The sequence below is a fragment of the Balaenoptera musculus genome, chromosome 2 (assembly GCF_009873245.2).
Source record: "Balaenoptera musculus isolate JJ_BM4_2016_0621 chromosome 2, mBalMus1.pri.v3, whole genome shotgun sequence".
NCBI classification, from domain to species: Eukaryota; Metazoa; Chordata; class Mammalia; order Artiodactyla; family Balaenopteridae; genus Balaenoptera; species Balaenoptera musculus.
The window spans coordinates 90,476,591-90,492,950 of NC_045786.1; the positions used below are offsets into that span (position 1 = coordinate 90,476,591).

The 16,360-nt window shown below is 50.4% G+C and overlaps 1 protein-coding gene and 1 non-coding gene across 4 annotated transcripts in view; one reads left to right on the forward strand and one right to left on the reverse strand.

Annotated features, from left to right (window-relative positions):
- The window catches only part of PLA2G4E (phospholipase A2 group IVE), a 64,580-nt gene that overhangs the window by 6,905 nt on the left and 41,315 nt on the right, over positions 1-16,360 (forward strand). For 2 of the 3 annotated variants that reach the window (XM_036845145.1, XM_036845146.1), the window contains exons 1-2: positions 8,518-8,595; positions 14,986-15,058. In XM_036845145.1, the coding sequence (XP_036701040.1) occupies positions 8,557-8,595; positions 14,986-15,058 (112 nt within the window). In that variant the 5' untranslated portion in view covers positions 8,518-8,556. Of the gene's footprint in view, positions 1-8,517; positions 8,596-14,985; positions 15,059-16,360 lie in introns of those variants that run through there. The other variant, XM_036845148.1, reaches the window with a different exon arrangement.
- TRNAG-CCC lies at positions 6,781-6,853 on the reverse strand. The gene has a single exon. It is a non-coding gene; the product is annotated as a tRNA-Gly (tRNA).

Here is a 16,360-nt window from a genome sequence, read left to right on the forward strand (position 1 = left end):
GGGGGCCCTGGGAGACTGCAGGGCCTTTGGGTAGGACGGGACCAGCGGCCACTCCCGGCTGGTGAAGAGGGAGAGGCATTTATTTATCAGGGGGCTTTTGCAGGCCACGGCTTGGGCCAAGGAGCCTCCCTGAGCTGACGAAGGAGGCATGCCTGCCTTCCAGCTCACCCAAAACACACAGTGCTGATGGCCACCTGTTCTGCCTGTAGGAGCAGGATTTGCTCTCGTTCTTAAACATTCTCTGCTCATGAGTCACCACTGCCAACAAAAGAATCATCATGATTCTTACACTTGACATCTGGTACCTTATTTAATATCCTTTCTGAGTCTTCACACCTTTGCTCATGCTGTTTCATCCGACAGAAATGCTCTTTCCCGGGTCCTTGTCCTTCCTTCGAGGGCAAGTTCAAGTTTTTCCTATTCCAGGCAGCCTCTTCTGACTTTCCCAGCCCTGGGTGGCTGTGATCCCCAGGCAGCGTATTTTTACACCTCTCCTCATATGTGACGTGATCATCCTGAGACCATTTGTACGACCTTCCTGTCTCACCCAACGTATGTTGTGAGCTCCTTGGGCAGATGACATCTTGGCGTCTGACGTTGCTGTACTGTGGATCATAGCACTTGTATTGAATCCATCGCTAACTAAGGGCCGGCCATGTGCTATGACTTGATCTCGTTTACTCTTCGCAACCACCCTATGAGGTAGGAATTATTTTGCTTCCCACTTCTCAGATGGAGAAACTCAGGCTTAGAGGGATAAACTTACCCAAGTTCATGCAGCTAACATGGGGCAGAACAAGTGTTCAAATCCAGGTCTGTGAAACTTCAACATCTACACCTTGAACTAACTGGACAATGTCATCCTCACAGAGGTGACTGCTGGCAAAGAGCAAACTCAGGGTACAAAAAGCTCCAGGCAGTCTTGCTATGTGTGAGAGAGAGTCAGGAGCAGGAAGATAAAACCTATCATCCAGCTGAAACCAGAGGCACAAGTTTTAGTAGCAGAAGCCTCACAAGATTGAGAAATGTTGAGCTATGGACACAAGTGCTTTGAGAATACAAAGCACTGAGTAGGACTTTAATATCTGCTTATAAAGATAAAGAAGGGCAGGATCTATTGACAACATTAGGAACATAAATACTACCTACGGTGGAATAAAGAGCCTTTCTTGTCATATTTATCCTTATTTTATATCTTGTCATCATGAAATAGTCACGTCTAATCTGTTGACCAGAAGTTCTGAGACATCTTGACATATTAACTTCAATGGTTGATTTTTTTTTTTTTAATCTCCCGTTACTTGGAGGGTATAATATTTGCTTTACTTTATGTTGTCAAAACTGTATTTACTCACTGTATGTTTTTTTAATTGAAGTATAGTTGATTTACAATGTTGTGTTAGTTTCTGATGTACCAGCAAAGTGATTCAGTTATACATATACATACATTCTTTTTCATATTATTCTCCATTATGGTTTATTACAGGATATTGTGTATAGTTCCCTGTGCTATACAGCAGGACCTTGTTGTTTACCTATTTTATATACAATATAAAATATCTGTTTGTATCTGTTAATCCCAAACTCCTAATTTATCCCTCCCCTACCCCCTTTTCCCTTTAAGGTAACCATAAGTTTGTTTTCTACGTCTGTGTTACTCATTCTATGTTTGTTTTAGGAAATTGAGCTTTATCAATGAACACAGGAACATAAAGAGACATTTAAAAACCATAATGGAGAATCTTGATTTTCCAGGGCATTAGCATCTCCCAAAAGGCTGAGTGTATGAGGGTTAAAGCCAGAAGTTCTGGAACAGGCTGATTTGCATCACAGCCCTGTCACTTACTATGGTGACTCTGAGGAAGTGGCTTACCTTCTCCATGTCTCAATTATTCTTTAAAATGAGATAATAATAGTATCTACTTCACAGGTAATACAAGATATGAAGAATAGTCCCCGTCACTTTGTAAACATTCAATAGATGGTAGCCACTTTGTTTCTGTTGGTATCTGTGTGATGGTCCAGTGGTGAATGTGCCATAACTAACCATCTTCTTACTGATGGGCGTTAGGTTTTTCCAGTTGATGAACAAGACCAGCAATGTTCCTGCCCTGAGAAGCGTTACGGTCTGGTGGAACGAGGCAAAAAGATGAACAAGATAAATCAATATATGATATATTAAATTAGATTTGATCTAATTTAACAATTAATAACCAGAGAAACACGGAAGCAAGTAAGTGGTTGAAAGGCACACATGTTATAAAGGGTGGTCAGGGCAGGGCTGCTGGAGAAAATGACACTTGAGCAGAGCCATGACAGAGCAGAAAGTCAAGGACTTCGGGCAAGGGAACGGCAAGTGCAAAAATCCCTGACGTGGAAAAGAATTTAGCACATTCAGGGCATGGAGGGCCATGAGACAGACCCTGATATTTAAGGAAACTTAATATATGACAAAATTGGCACCACGGATCAATAGGAAAAGAGCACACTGTTTAATAGATGACATGGGTACAAGTGGCTCACTATATAGGATGAAATAAAGCAGCATCTCCACTTCACAAGCTGAACTGTGTTCAAGGGAAGGAGTAGAATGTGAGAAGCCATGGCAAGAAGTAAAAGCCACCAGAAGCTATGGGAGGGTTCTAACCAGGGCTGTCGAATAATCTAGTTATGTTTTTAGGAGATTCTGTAGAGAATGGCTTATAACAAGGCAAAAGTGCAAGCAGGAAGACCAGTTAGGCTAATGCCATAGCTGAGATGAGGGAGATGATGACTCAGGCTGGAGCAGTGGCAGTGACTCCAGGGAAAAGCTGGAGGGAAAATAATTTCACTTGAGTGCAGAGGGCTGAGGACATGGCCTGTTATCACCCTTGGTGCCCATGAGCCCCGAGTTTGTCTTCTTGATTGTTACTTCCCTGAACCCACAAATCCTTTCCCATTCTCTCCCCGAAGAAAGGCAATATTTATTCAACTTTCTCAGTGCTTTCCAATTTAACAGCTGCAGTGAAATTTCATTTTTGTTTTAATTTCTCTGATTACCAATGATTTTGAGCGTCTCCTCAAATGCTTGTTAGTTTTTTGGGTTTCCCCTCCTATAAATTGCAGGTTCAAATCTTTGGTTCACTTTTTTGTTGGCATGGCCATCTTTTTCTTGCGGAGTATGTAAGAATTCTTCCTATATACTAGACATTAATCCTTTTGTGATTTGCAACTTTGGTGCGAATGTCTTCTGTTATTCTGTCGCCTATCTATTAACTGTTTCTCTGTGTTCTTAGTTGACAGAAACCCTTAATTCTTATGTAATCAAATTTAGAATTTATTTTCCTTGTGGTTTGTGGATTCAAAATGATGTTTAAGAAATCCTCATCCCCAAGACCACAAATAGACTCTCCTATGTTATCTTCTGCCAACTTCATAGTTTTCCCTTTCTTATGTTCATCCCATTTACAGCCCATCTTTTTATATGGGGACAGGTGAGGATGCTGTTTTATTTTACATTATACACTGAGCCACTCATGACCATGTCACCTTTTAAACAATCTGTTCTTTTTTTTTTTAATTATTATTTATTTATTTATTTTTTTTTTGGCTGTGTTGGGTCTTCGTTTCTGTGTGAGGGCTTCCTCTAGTTGCGGCAAGCGGGGGCCACTCTTCATCGCCGTGCGCGGGCCTCTCACTATCGTGGCCTCTCTTGTTGCGGAGCACGGGCTCCAGACGCGCAGGCTCAGTAGTTGTGGTTCACGGACCTAGTTGCTCTGCGGCATGTGGGATCTTCCCAGACCAGGGCTCGAACCCGTGTCCCCTGCATTGGCAGGCAGTTTCTCAACCACTGTGCCACCAGGGAAGCCCAAACAATCTGTTCTTTTTCTATTGATTTGTGGTGCCAAATTTCTCATATGTTAAGTTCCCTTAAATATCAGGGTCTATCTCTGCCCCCTCTACTTTGTTCCATTGGTCCTATTCTTGCACCAACACCCTACTGCTTGTGTTAGTGTGACTTTGTAGTTTATTTTAATATCAGGCAGGGTAAGACTCTCCTCTTTACTGTTATTTTTTAAGAGTGGTTTGTTACCCACAGGTATTTATTAAGAGGAAGGAATTTGGGATACGTTTTGGAGGTAGAACAGTGCTTATGGCATCTTTTGCTTTACTCCAGTTTTACACTTCTATGTTTTTTTTGTTTTGTTTTGTTTTGTCTTTGGCTGTGTTGGGTCTTCGTTGCTGCACGCGGGCTTTCTCTAGTTGCGGCAAGCGGGGGCTACTCTTCGTTGCGGTGCGCGGGCTTCTCATTGCGGTGGCTTCTCTTGTTGCGGAGCACGGGCTCTAGGCGTGTGGGCTTCAGTACTTGCAGCACGCAGGCTCAGTAGTTGCAGTGGATGGGCTTCAGTAGTTGTGGCTTGAGGGCTCTAGAGCGCAAGATCAGTAGTTGTGGTGCACAGGCCTATTTGCTCCATGGCACATGGGATCTTCCCAGACCAGGGATTGAAGTGTGTCCCCTGCATTGGCAGGTGGACTCTTAACCACTGCACCACCAGGGAAGTCTCTTTCTATGTATTTAAGTCTGACAACAGGGACTTCCCTGGTAGCGCAGTGGTTAAGAATCCACCTGCCAATGCAGGGGACATGGGTTCGAGCTCTGCTCCAGGAAGATCCCCCATGCTGAGGAGCAGCTAGGCCCGTGCGCCACAACTACTGAGGCCTACGTGCCTAGAGACCATGCTCCACAACAAGAGAGGTCCACAACAAGGCTGCCATGGTGAGAGGTCTGTGCACCACAGCAAGGAGTGGTCTCTGCTCGCCACAACTAGAGAAAGCCTGTGTGTAGCAACAAAGAACCAACATAGCCAAAAATAAATAAATTTTTTTAAAAATTAAAAAAAAAAATCTGGTAACATTTCCCTATTGGTTTCCAGCTTTTATACCTTGTTTAGGAAAATCCTCCTCATCCTCATCATGCTGTAATATTTTATTTTAAACCTTCTATAGTGTTATTTTAACATTTAGATATTTAATCTGTCTGGAATTTATTTTTGTGTGGTTATGAAGTTCATTTTAACTTTATAACTAACTTTATATTATTCCAAATAGTAAGCTATAATACTTTTTCCAATAATGAATAGTCCATCCTTTCATCACTGATTTGAAATACTTCCTTCACTGTATAATGAAATTTCATATGTACGTAGGGCTGTTTCTGGGCTCTGCTTGGAAGGTATTGGAATCCAGAATTTGTTGGCAAGAATGGAAAAGCATTAGATGTGTTGAGCAGGAGAATGACAGGTTGAGGGCGTGGTTATGAAGCTCACTGGCCAGCCAGGTATGTGGGGCAAGAACTTGTGAGAGGCAAGAGGCGGAGAATCAGATGCTGCTGATAGGGTGGGAAGGAAGGGACAGACACCCGAGGCATCTTGAAAGAGGAAAGGTGAAGAATTCATCCTTGCTGGTTCTCCTGGGATGTCAGCTGAGCCACTGGGAGGAATGTACTTTCCAATGCTGGGTTACCTGAGGCCAAGAGGCTGCTGGCGAAGGCAGCTCCTGGTCACCCTGATCGATGGGAGCCAGTTAACAAGATCCCCGGACACAGCCAGAGGTGGAGGCTCAGAAGAGCAGGTTGGGGGGCTTTGGGGAGATCTCAGGCTCTCCGCTAATTAGGGAGGAAAGGGCGGTGGGTAGAAAGAAAACAAGTCCCCTCCACTTTGTGCGGAGATGGCATCAGAATTTCCACATGAAGGAGCTCTGGGGGCAGGGGCATTGATTTGGAGCATCAGTTGTGTACCAAGAACACTGTTGTAGCTTTAATTGTGTGTTCATTCAGAGACACACTGGATTAGAGGAGGGGGTTAGGCTCCCCTCGCCCCATAGTTGGACGTTGCCTTATGCCTGGCACTCCTCACCTTCCCAGCCCACTTCCCACTGCTCCCACCGAGGCCTCTGTCCCCTCCTGCCCTACTTAGAGTCCACACTGGACAATTTATCACTTAACTCAGCCCTCTCTGCTCCCCTCACTAGATCACAAATTCTCTGTTGTTTCCTTCCCAGCTGCACCCTGTCAGCTCAGAGCCAGGCAGTAAATGCCGGCAGGTGAGTCCACTCTGTTTGCTGTTACACCAGCTCCCACCTGGGTCAGAGGCTGTGTAGAGGGTGCGGAGGAAGAAACTTCCACCCCACCTCCTGTTAGCTTCCTATTCAATTTGATTTCATTCAACTGAAGTGAGGCCCTGCTCTTTAGGAGTTTATGCACTGAGAAAATACAAGGATTGGAGACCCAGATTTTTCATAGGCTGCCGAGGATGGATGGAGCGGGTGGGGTGGGTATTTGTGGCTAGGCTCCTTCAGTGAGAAGAGGATCAAGTTCTAGGCTTTGAGGAATGCTTTGGAGTTTGGGGCTTGCCCTGGGCCCATTTGATGGTGAAGGGTGGGGGAGTGGAGGGAATGGGTACCAGGCGGACACCTCCGTTGGGGGGAGGGTCCCCCTTCCCTCACCATAGCCCTCACCACATCACATTCAGGACATTGTAGTGCTGTGGGCTGGGTTGTCTACAACATCAATCACCATTGCCTTCCTAAATTTCAGCTCTGATCATGTCACTGTCCTGCTCAAAAACCACCGATGGCTCCCCATTGCCTAGATAGTAAGTCCAAATTTAAAGCACACCTCTTATTTTTCTTCCATTTTTAAAAATATTTATTTATTTATCTGGCTGCTCCAGGTCTTAGTTGCAGCACACGGGATCTTCCTTACCATGTACAGGTTATTTAGTTGCAGCATGCGGGATCTAGTTCCCTGACCAGGGATCGAACCTGGGCCCCCTGCATTGGGAGCACAGAGTCTTAACCACTGGACCACCAGGGAAGTCCCTAAAGCACGCCTTTTAAAAGTCACAACTATGGGGCCCTAATATATCTTTCCAGATTTGTTCCTTCACAGAACCTCCCTTCTCTCTGCCCAACTTCCACCACCCTCTGTGTCCCACTCTCCACCCCCCCATACCTCCTCCCACACAACTCACTACTCTGATACCAGCCCACTTGCATACCTGAGCATAGCCTGCTTTCTGGCCTCCTTCTTCCTGCTCCTACTGTTCCTTCTTCCCACGATGCCCTTCTCACCTGTCGTTAGCTACTGCGATCCCGTCTATCCTCCAAGACCCAGTTCAGATGCTGCCTCTTCCAGGAAGCCTTCTCATGCCCACTCTTTCCCTTCCCAGCTGACACTCATTTCCCCGTTTCCGTGCTCCGTAGCCAGTTATTAGCTCTGTAAACCACAGATTTTTACAAATGGAAAGTGTTTATATTGCTCCTTCTAGGATACCCCCATTACCACAGGAGACTCAGACCTCCAAGCTTCTGAGGGGTTGGAAGCATTTGGCTCCCCAGCTGGACTGTCAACAGCTTCAAGCCTGGAATTTCCTCTCTTAGCAGCATGTATGCAGTAGGTACTCACTAAGCACTGTGAACTAAATTGAATTTGGTAGAGTCCACCGAGGGGTGCGGATGCTGTTTGTGTCCTTGGCAGTGCGCTATGGCAGCGGCAGGGAAGGATGCAAGCTGGGAGGGGTCCAAGCTAAGGCCCCATCCCCACTCTGGAGAGCCTGGCAAGCAGAGAGGAGCAGGGTGGGGATGTCCTCCACCTGGCATACGGAGAGGCCCCACAGGTACCACTGACCGGGATCCATCCCTGCATTCAAGCCCAATCAGCCCTGCATTCAGATCTCACCCTTAGTTTCATAAAATCACTTTAATCCATGGGCCAGAAAAGCCGGTTGTGGGCCCCCAGGCAATAGCTCAGGCAGGAAATTCCCAATGCTCCCAGCTGCGCAGCTGAGCAAGCAAAGCCGCCTCTCCAGACCCCTGGAGTGAGCCAGCCACCAGGACAGAGATAGGGACGAGCTGCATGGGACGAGAGCATCCCCGAGGCTGCTCTGAGCCCAGGCAGGGGCTGGGCTCACCCTTTCTCCGCCTGCCTGGGAGGGCGGGGAGCACTAGCCCTTGACTCTCTCCTCACCAGGGAATCAGGCAATTTACTTTCCTTCTTCATCCTCTAACTTTGAGTCCTGGTCATGGTCCCTGCCTCTCCTGAGGTCCCTGCCTACAGCTCCTGGGGCACTGAGCCATGGGGCTAAGTAGAGTTAGGAGGGAGGGCACATCCCCCAGAGGGGCACCTCTGAGCCATGACCTTGGCAAGCTGTAGAGACAGCTTTTCCAAATCATGGCTGGGCTAATCCGGAAGCCTCTTCCTGCTGTTCTCTGGTGCAATGGACAGCCTGGTCATTCTTCTGGGGGCAGCGGACCACTGACCCTGCTGGTCCCTGCATTTCCAGGATCTGAAGACCTGAGGGTCCCTTGATACTAAGAGGCCTGTGCCCAGGAACCCCATCTGTCTTCCCACCTAAACCCCTCCCCGGGCAATCCCAGACACTGCCAAGAGTCTTCCAGAGGGCGGAGCTCTGAGTCAGAGTATAAGTTCCCCATCTCACTACCCTATGGCAGAACCACACAATGCTCCAGACGCAGATGCTCGCCCCAGTCTCCCACTACCCGTCACACCCAAGCCAAATGGAAGATGGCAGGCCCTCCACCACCTGCACCTTGGAGGTGAGGGAGCAGGGCTGGGTGGGTCCGGAGCTGAGAGCAGGAGATGGGTTCAGGGAGGGCTCGGGGCACTGCAGACTCCAGAGACATGGAGCACCTCGGCTAGGGCAGCCCCTGCCTGGCACCAGGGGACACAGTCTGGCCCAGTTGGGGCTGGGTTCCTGGGTGGATGGCCCAGCTGCGGGTACCCACGGGCTTGACAAGACTCTATGGAGTGGCTCAGGGACGTCCTGGGCCCAGCAGCACCCAGGAGGACAGTGCTCAGCACTGCTGGAGGTGGGTCACATTTGGCCTATCCTAACGGTGAGCAGGCATTTACCTTGTGGACGTCTTGAACTGCCTGCTGTGAGAGTGTGTGGTGTGGTGTCTGGTGAGGATCGGTGCCATTGCCAACCTGTCTCCATTGGCCATGAAACACCGCTACTGGGTCTGTGGTCCAGACTCCTGGGTCTATGCAGCCCCTCACGGCCTTGCAGAGACACCCCAGGTTCATGGGTCAGGTTTCCAGGGCTCTAGACCAGCTCTGCTTCGGCTTTCCCATCGTCTCTGTCTTCCAATTTGCTGTAGGCATGCCATGGCAAGGGCTGTCAGCAGCAACATCTTCCTCCTTACCTTCCCCCGGCCCACACTAAATCATGGAATGAGATGAGTGATGCCCTGAAAGTGTCTTGTCCCTGTGGTGTGGGAGGTAGAGACCCTGCTCAGTCTCCAAGGAGCCCAGGAGGGAAGCCCCATGCTGTATGGTGCCTGGTGTCCCGCTGCCTGGGCCAGGATAGATGTTGCCTTCTGGGCTGTGTTTCTCCACAGCCCTCAGGGGGCTGAGATAGCCTCTGGTCCACACGTGCTCCTGCCTCTCCTGTCTCATTGAGTCTCCAGGAGCTTGGGCAAGGAGAAACCTCCACAGAGGGACAGAGCTTACCTTGAAGCGGGAATGAAGCAATTGAGAGCTGTGCCCATCCCTCTCAGGTCCTGGAGGGTCCATGACTCAGAGCTGGGATTTCTTGCCCTGACCTCTCACCTAGACTGGGTGATAAAAAGGAAAACAGCCATAGTGGCTCCTCCCAGGTGACCCCTGGTCTGGGGTGCTGCTCAGACTAGCAGGGAAATACTCTGGGATCCCACAGAGTTCCCATCCCAATGCTCTCCTTTTAGGGAGGGCCCTTGCCTCCTGGAAGCTATCGCCAGGCTGGTCTGAGCTCTGACACAGGTGTTGCAAGGAACTGATGGATACACCCAGCTCTCTAGGGAGGAGGAGGTGGCATCGCCAGCCGGGCCTGCCCTGAGAAGCCCCACGGAGGGGAGTTCCCACAGGTTCCCCGGGAGTTGTCCTCCCTCGTCAGCACCCAGACCTCATGCGCTGGTGTGGATAGGGTATGTCTGACCCTAACCACTTCTGAAACAGGGTTGTCAGACCCTCCTCCCAACCCTCACCCGCACCTGGGAGCCAGGCCCTGGGAGCCCATCTGTAACTAAATATTCTTCTAATTTGTGATGATAGCTAGTTTCTTGGGGTGTGAGGACAGCCCCCAAAATGGGAGCTGAGGGTTTTACTCCTGCCTCTGCTATTAACTAGTCTAGTGCGTGACCTGGAGCAAGCTTTTAACTGAGTTGGTTAATTCACGGTGAGAGCCAGCCTCCAGGTGGACGGAAGGGGCTCGGCCCTGCAGTCAGGTGGATCTGCATCTGAGTCCTGGCCCCGCCCCTTCTGGGCTGCGTGACCCCATGTGAGATGCAAGCTCTCTAACCTCGGTCTTCTCCTCTGCAAAGCAGGATAATAGTACCTTCCTCAGAGTCTGGTTGGGATGGGGGTCGGTAGTTTAGAACAGATGCAGCAACCCCAGGTAGAGCAGAGCCCAGCGCACTAGAGGAGGGTAATGAGTTGTATTCCCAACTTCCCCGCCAAAGTCCTATCTCTAAAGTGAGGGTTTGGGAAGGGGTAATATTGGATTGCACAATAGCCAGTGCTGAGAGTCAAGCTCTTTTCCATATGAGCTGGCAAGATGCCCCTGTCCTGAGGAGTTTTCGGGGGAAATGGAGTCCTGGCAAGTCCAGCCCCAGGGACCGAGGCGGGGGAGGAGGCTGGAGCCAGGTGTGTCTGCAGCCTGAGCAGTGACTTCCCAGCAAACTGCCATCCAGCCACCCTCCCTGCACAGCTGTTCTGGTTATTAAAGTGTCTAAATACACTTCTCCACTGGTTGCCAAATAATCCCTGCCTTCAGTTCTAGCCCCCTGAGTGCTCCCTGGTCCTTATCCCAGGACCCTCCAATACCCCCATGAACCGGAGGATTACTGCCCATCCCAACTCCAGGGCCGCAGCCTGGCCATGCCTGTTGTTCAACTTTCACCCTGATACCCAGCCAGGGCATCCTATTGGAGCTTGTCCAAGTCCCTGAAGTTCTTACCTGGATCCCGTAAGCTACCCCGTACACTTGGGTTCCGAAAGCTCACTGGTTTCAGGTTCCCATAGTCACAGACGCTGTACTTTGATCTATTACGTCTTTCTACTGTATTACGTCTTTCTACGTCTTTCTATTCGTTACCTCTGGGGCCATGAAGTTTTGCTTATGTCTAGCACCACTCCAATTGAGCTGATTATATCAGGAGCAAAATACGTACACTCATGTTAATCCCAGAAGGTCATTTTTCACAGACCTCATTTCTGGAATCATCTGGGCCCAAGACCTGAGTCCCATGTCCCCACTGCCTTCCTCTCCGCATGGCCCCTCTGGGCTCTCTCTCAAACCCTCCAGGCTCTGGCTCCCTGCTGGCAGATGTAAGAGTGCTTTGCAGAGTGCTTTGCAATTGGGTGTCTTCTGCAAATTCCTGGGCTAAAGATGTAATCTGAGGCTCCAGGCTGACCACAAAGGAGCCATCTGTGGCTGCTAGAAAGTGAGAACTTCTCCAAGTACCTTTACAGTTCTGATGTGCTCTGGCTGTTTAAAAAAGAGAGAGGTGATGAGATGTGTCAGAAGAGCACTGTAAATAGAAGGACTGCCAGAGTGTGGGGATTATTTGGGGGCTTTGGGGGAATGAAGGGTGAAAAGAAGACTCTGCCAGGAAAATAGATTTTCAGAGGACAAGACCAAGCACGAGGAGATCAGGGCAAGCAGCACCTGTCTTCGTGTTTGCCGATGGTCGCTTTCAAGTAAGGTGACAGTATAATTGTGGTTATGAACATGGGCTTAAGAATTAGAACTGGATTCAAACTCAGTTTCCTTTGATTCTAGCTGAGTGCCTGAAGTCAAAGGACTTAGGCTCAGATTCTCTATCTGTAAAGCAAGGCTAATAGGAAGATAAAATGTAGAGATTATATACACAACACTTAGCATTTGGAAGACACTCAGCAGATGGTCACTGTGTTGTTAATGGGGCTGAGTTAGAGTAGAAAGAAATGGTCAGCCTCATCGGAAGGTATCGTGTTAGGTGACAGCAGAGAGCTTTTCCTGGAAGGCAGGGAGACCTCAAGTGAGGTCCTGCGGGAAGCTGTGGATGCTCTTTCTCTCCCAGCGAAGACACAAGGGAGCTGGGCAGGGCCAAGGGCAGCCCCTCCTGGAGGTGGGAGAAGACCTATGATGGCCAAGAGGGTCATGACCCTGGGTTCAGAGGCATGAGGAGTGACCCCTGCCTGGGCTGAGGTCTCAGGCGGCTCCCCCCTTGTAGCCCTCTAGCTGCCTTCTGAGAAAGTGGGCCAGGGGGAACAGGTTTCACCAGAATTGCTCTCCTGGACGAAAGCTGACTCCTGCCTCCTCACCAGATCAAACCAGGACACATGCTCTGCCCTGGTGGGGAGTGAAAATGAGGAGCCCACGTGCCCAGAGGCTGGCCAAAGGCTGAGCCGTATTTCCAGAACCAGAGGAGAAGCAGTGTGTGCGACCTTCGGCCCAGTTACAAAGCTCAAAAGGCAATCCCATTAGAGCAAGTTATTGATCATGAATATATTCAACATTTCAGAGTTAATCTCACAGAAGGAATCCTCAGACCTGTATGTGTCTGCCAGTGTGGCTTTTGTTCCGATTTTGAGGCAGCTGCTGCGGAGAGAGGAGGAAGAAGCCCTAAAACTGACGTATGTATCTATCTCAGGGACTAAGCAACTGTCTTCCCAGCCATCGCCCTATTGTTCCTGGTCAGAATTAAGCCCCAGAAGAGGCTGGAAGGACAGCCGTCAAAATAACAGTTCTCATGACAAGGAAAAAAAAAATTTTAACTATGTGTGATGATGGATAACTAAACTTCTTGTGGTAATCATATGGCAATACTAAATACATATATCAAATCATTATGTTGTATACCTCAACCTTATACAATGTTATATGTCAATTAGTTCTTAACTTTTAAAAAGATGGCAATACCTCTATTATAAAGGTTTTATGAGGATTAGAAACTATAAGAGAAGTGTCTAGCAAATAGTAATGTTACCAAATGCAAGTCCGTGTACCCGATGCACAGTGAGGTCAAACAATACCAAAACGTCGGAGTTTGGAGCAGAGGAGAGTTTATTGCAGGGCCATGCAAGGAGACTGGTGGCTCATGCCTTAAAAATTCCCAAACTCCCTGAAAGCTTTCAGCAAAGCCCTTTTATAGGAAAGGTGAAGGAGGGGCATGGTTAGTTGTTGCAGACTTCTTGGTGTCTGATCCTTTGTTCTTGAGGTCAGGTCACAGTCAGGTCACGATGTTCCTGTAAACCTCCACCAAAACAAATGTTATTCTCTCTTCTGACAAGAAAGGGCAAGGTCCCAAGGCTCAACTTTTGCCCTCCGAGATCCAGGCTCCGGTAAGGGGGGGGTGCTCCCTATGTGGGCTGGTTCCGTGCCTGGGAGCGTTGGACCAGCCTCCAGTCTAGGTCCTCCCGCCAGTGCCCAGGACCGGCTGAGGAGGCAGATCTCAGCTGGCGGCACCCTCAGGGCCAGATCCCCAGACCCTGCCCAGCTCTCATCACTGAGGAAGCCAGGCACCCAGGAACCAGCAGCTGGCCCTCGGGCTCCTCAGGCCACCCAAACAGGGGTGGGTCCCACGGACTGTGACCCATGGAGACCCCGCCGCCATTAGGTCGCAGAGGCGGGGACTGGGGAGAGGTTCGCTGCTGCTTCGAGGCCTGGGCCCGGCCAGTGGGCAGCCATGGCGAGGGTTCTGGAGCTCCGCGGGACACAGCCCTCAGCCTGTCCCCCAGGCGCCCAGCTCACCCGCTGGCCTGAGGCTGGAGAGCCCTGGGGAGAAGGCCGCTGTCCGCCTCCACTGCACTCTCTGCCGCAGGACCCCCGCGAGGCTGACTGAGCGGGACCTCTAACCCCTGAGCTCAGGGTCTCGCGCCAAGGGTCGGTGCCTGCCCCGCCCCGCCCCTACTGCAGTAAGTGTTCAATAGATGCTATTACAAATAGTATTATCTCTGATAACAGCCAAGGCACATGAACTATCTGTGGACAGTCTGAGTTGAAAATTAAAATAATTATAAATAGTGACCTTCTCTGAGTGGTGGCATCATGGGGACATTTTCCCTTCATACTCTCATGTTTTTCCCTAAATCCCAACGTTATATTTTTTTAAATTTTTATTTACTTATTTATTTGGCTGCGTTGGGTCTTCGTTGCTGCGCACAGGCTTTTTCTAGTTGCGGCGAGCGGGGGCTGCTCTTCATCGAGGTGCACGGGCTTCTCATTGCCGTGGCTTCTCTTGTTGTGGAGCACGAGCTCTAGGCGCCCGGGCTTCAGTAGTTGTGGCACGCAGGCTCAGTAGTTGTGGCTCGCAGGCTCTAGAGTGCAGGCTCAGTAGTTGTGGCGCACGAGCTTAGTTGCTCCGCAGCATGTGGGATCTTCCCGGACCAGGGCTCGAACCCATGTCCCCTGCATTGGCAGGCGGATATTTAACCACTGTGCTACCAGGAAAGTCCCCCAATATTATTTTAAATAGAGAAGAATTGCATCTTCTTTGAAGGGTAGAAAGTGATTCTAGTAACATGGAGTGGACGATGTGGAGAGTAAAGGGTTCCAGTTCAGAGGCCTCTATAAATGTCATTGGGTGGGTTGGAGGAGTCCGATGGTGTCTGCCATGGGCGTGGGCTGGGAGTGGACAGTAAAAAGTCTTGTTTAAGCCTGGGTAAAATGCTCAGGAAAAGGGCTTCCAATTCCAAGATCCAAGCAAGCGAGACAGGGACGGAACAGGCATGAAGCTGTCCCTCTTCCCGGGTGTGCTGGCTCAGAGTGGGGTGAGGACAAAGCCCCTCACGTCCACAGCCTCGGGCCCCCTGGGGACCAGAAGCATCCTCCAGAGCCCAGAAACACCGATGGACAGTGGGGAGGTTACTTGAGCCTGGGCAGTGGGAGCCTGTGCTGCTTTCTCCGTCAAGGCCACCTGCCACGATCGCCCAAAGAGTGAATCCACTGTCCTCTCAATCCACAGGAGGAGCTGTCTCCATGCCACCTGCTGACAGTGAGGGTCATCCGGATGAAAAACGTCCGACAGGCTGACGTGGGTAAGTATCCCCCTCCCTCTTCCCTCCTTCTCTGCGTCTGGGGCCAGGATGGAGACAGGCCCCGGGGGAGAAAAGGTCAGGTGTGGCTGTGTGTGTGCGCATGCGTGTGTGTGTGTGTGTGTGTGCGTGCACTCTATTTTCAAGTTGTATTTCAGACTTCGGGGTTTGTATCATTTTCCCAGGCCCCTCCCTCTAGCTGCACCCTTGGCACGACCGGCCTCTGCAGTCGGTCTCCTCCAACGGCTCACTTCGCTCTCTCCTCCCCACTCTCCCCTCCCTGGGATCCGTTCCAGGAGTAGCTTCTCCCGCACTGGGCACTCCTTGCCTCTGCATGAGTTTAGGGGCTGTTAGGGGTGGCGGGGAAGGAAGGGCCCTTGAGTACCATGGAGCCGGCTGCCGGCCAGCCCCAGTGCCCTTCTCAGGACCTAGATCTCAAACGGGTTCTACAGTGCATGCCAGGTGCCCCATAGCGCCGAGTTCCTCAGTTCAGGCCATGGATGTGGTTTGACTCACCAGGGCTCTTTGTGCAGTGTCTTCTTGCAGCTTTGATGTCCCTTTCATCCCAGCCCCTGCTGCATTCCCAGACCACGGGGGCCCAGGGAAGTCTTTGGCTTCAGGAAGAAATGAAGGCATCTGGGTGGGCAAAACAAAATCCCCTCCCTATGCTGCCCTCATCTCCCCCCACCCCATTCAGGGAGGAAGCTTGGCCCTCAAGGAGGAGAAAGCTCTGTGTCAAGGCCCATGGCTGAGGGGGTCCCCACTCACTGGCGACCACACAGGAATCGCCCAAGGGCTCCAGTTTCCCCAAAGCTCTGTTATACTGCCCTCACCCCAGGATTCAATTAGCCTGGGAGAGACTTGACACACGGGGAGGTGTCTATGCCCAAAGCAATTATAGAGTAGTAATAGAGGATGGCATTCTCATCTTGTCACTGCAGAATTTAGAACTGGAGGAGGACACTGAAAGCTGGGAGTAGCTGAGGAGAGCTGCTTTGAGGGGACAGGATGTGAGCATCCAGAGGCCTGGGGAGCCCAGTCTGAGGGAGAGGAGCTGCGTCCCCCCAAGCCCCTGCTGGGGGCCACCTGGGGCCAGACATCCAAATACCATTCATCCTCCGCACAATCTGAGGGCAGGGCTGTGGGGCCCATTTCTCACATTGAGGATTAACTGCCGAAAGCAGAATCAGTATTTGATGCCAGGTCTGGACTGCTGGGGGTTAGGGGAGACAAGCCAGGAGGAGGAGGAGGCCAGGGCCATTCAGAGGGTGGGCAGGAATCTAAGTGATGGGCACCTGAGCTCTT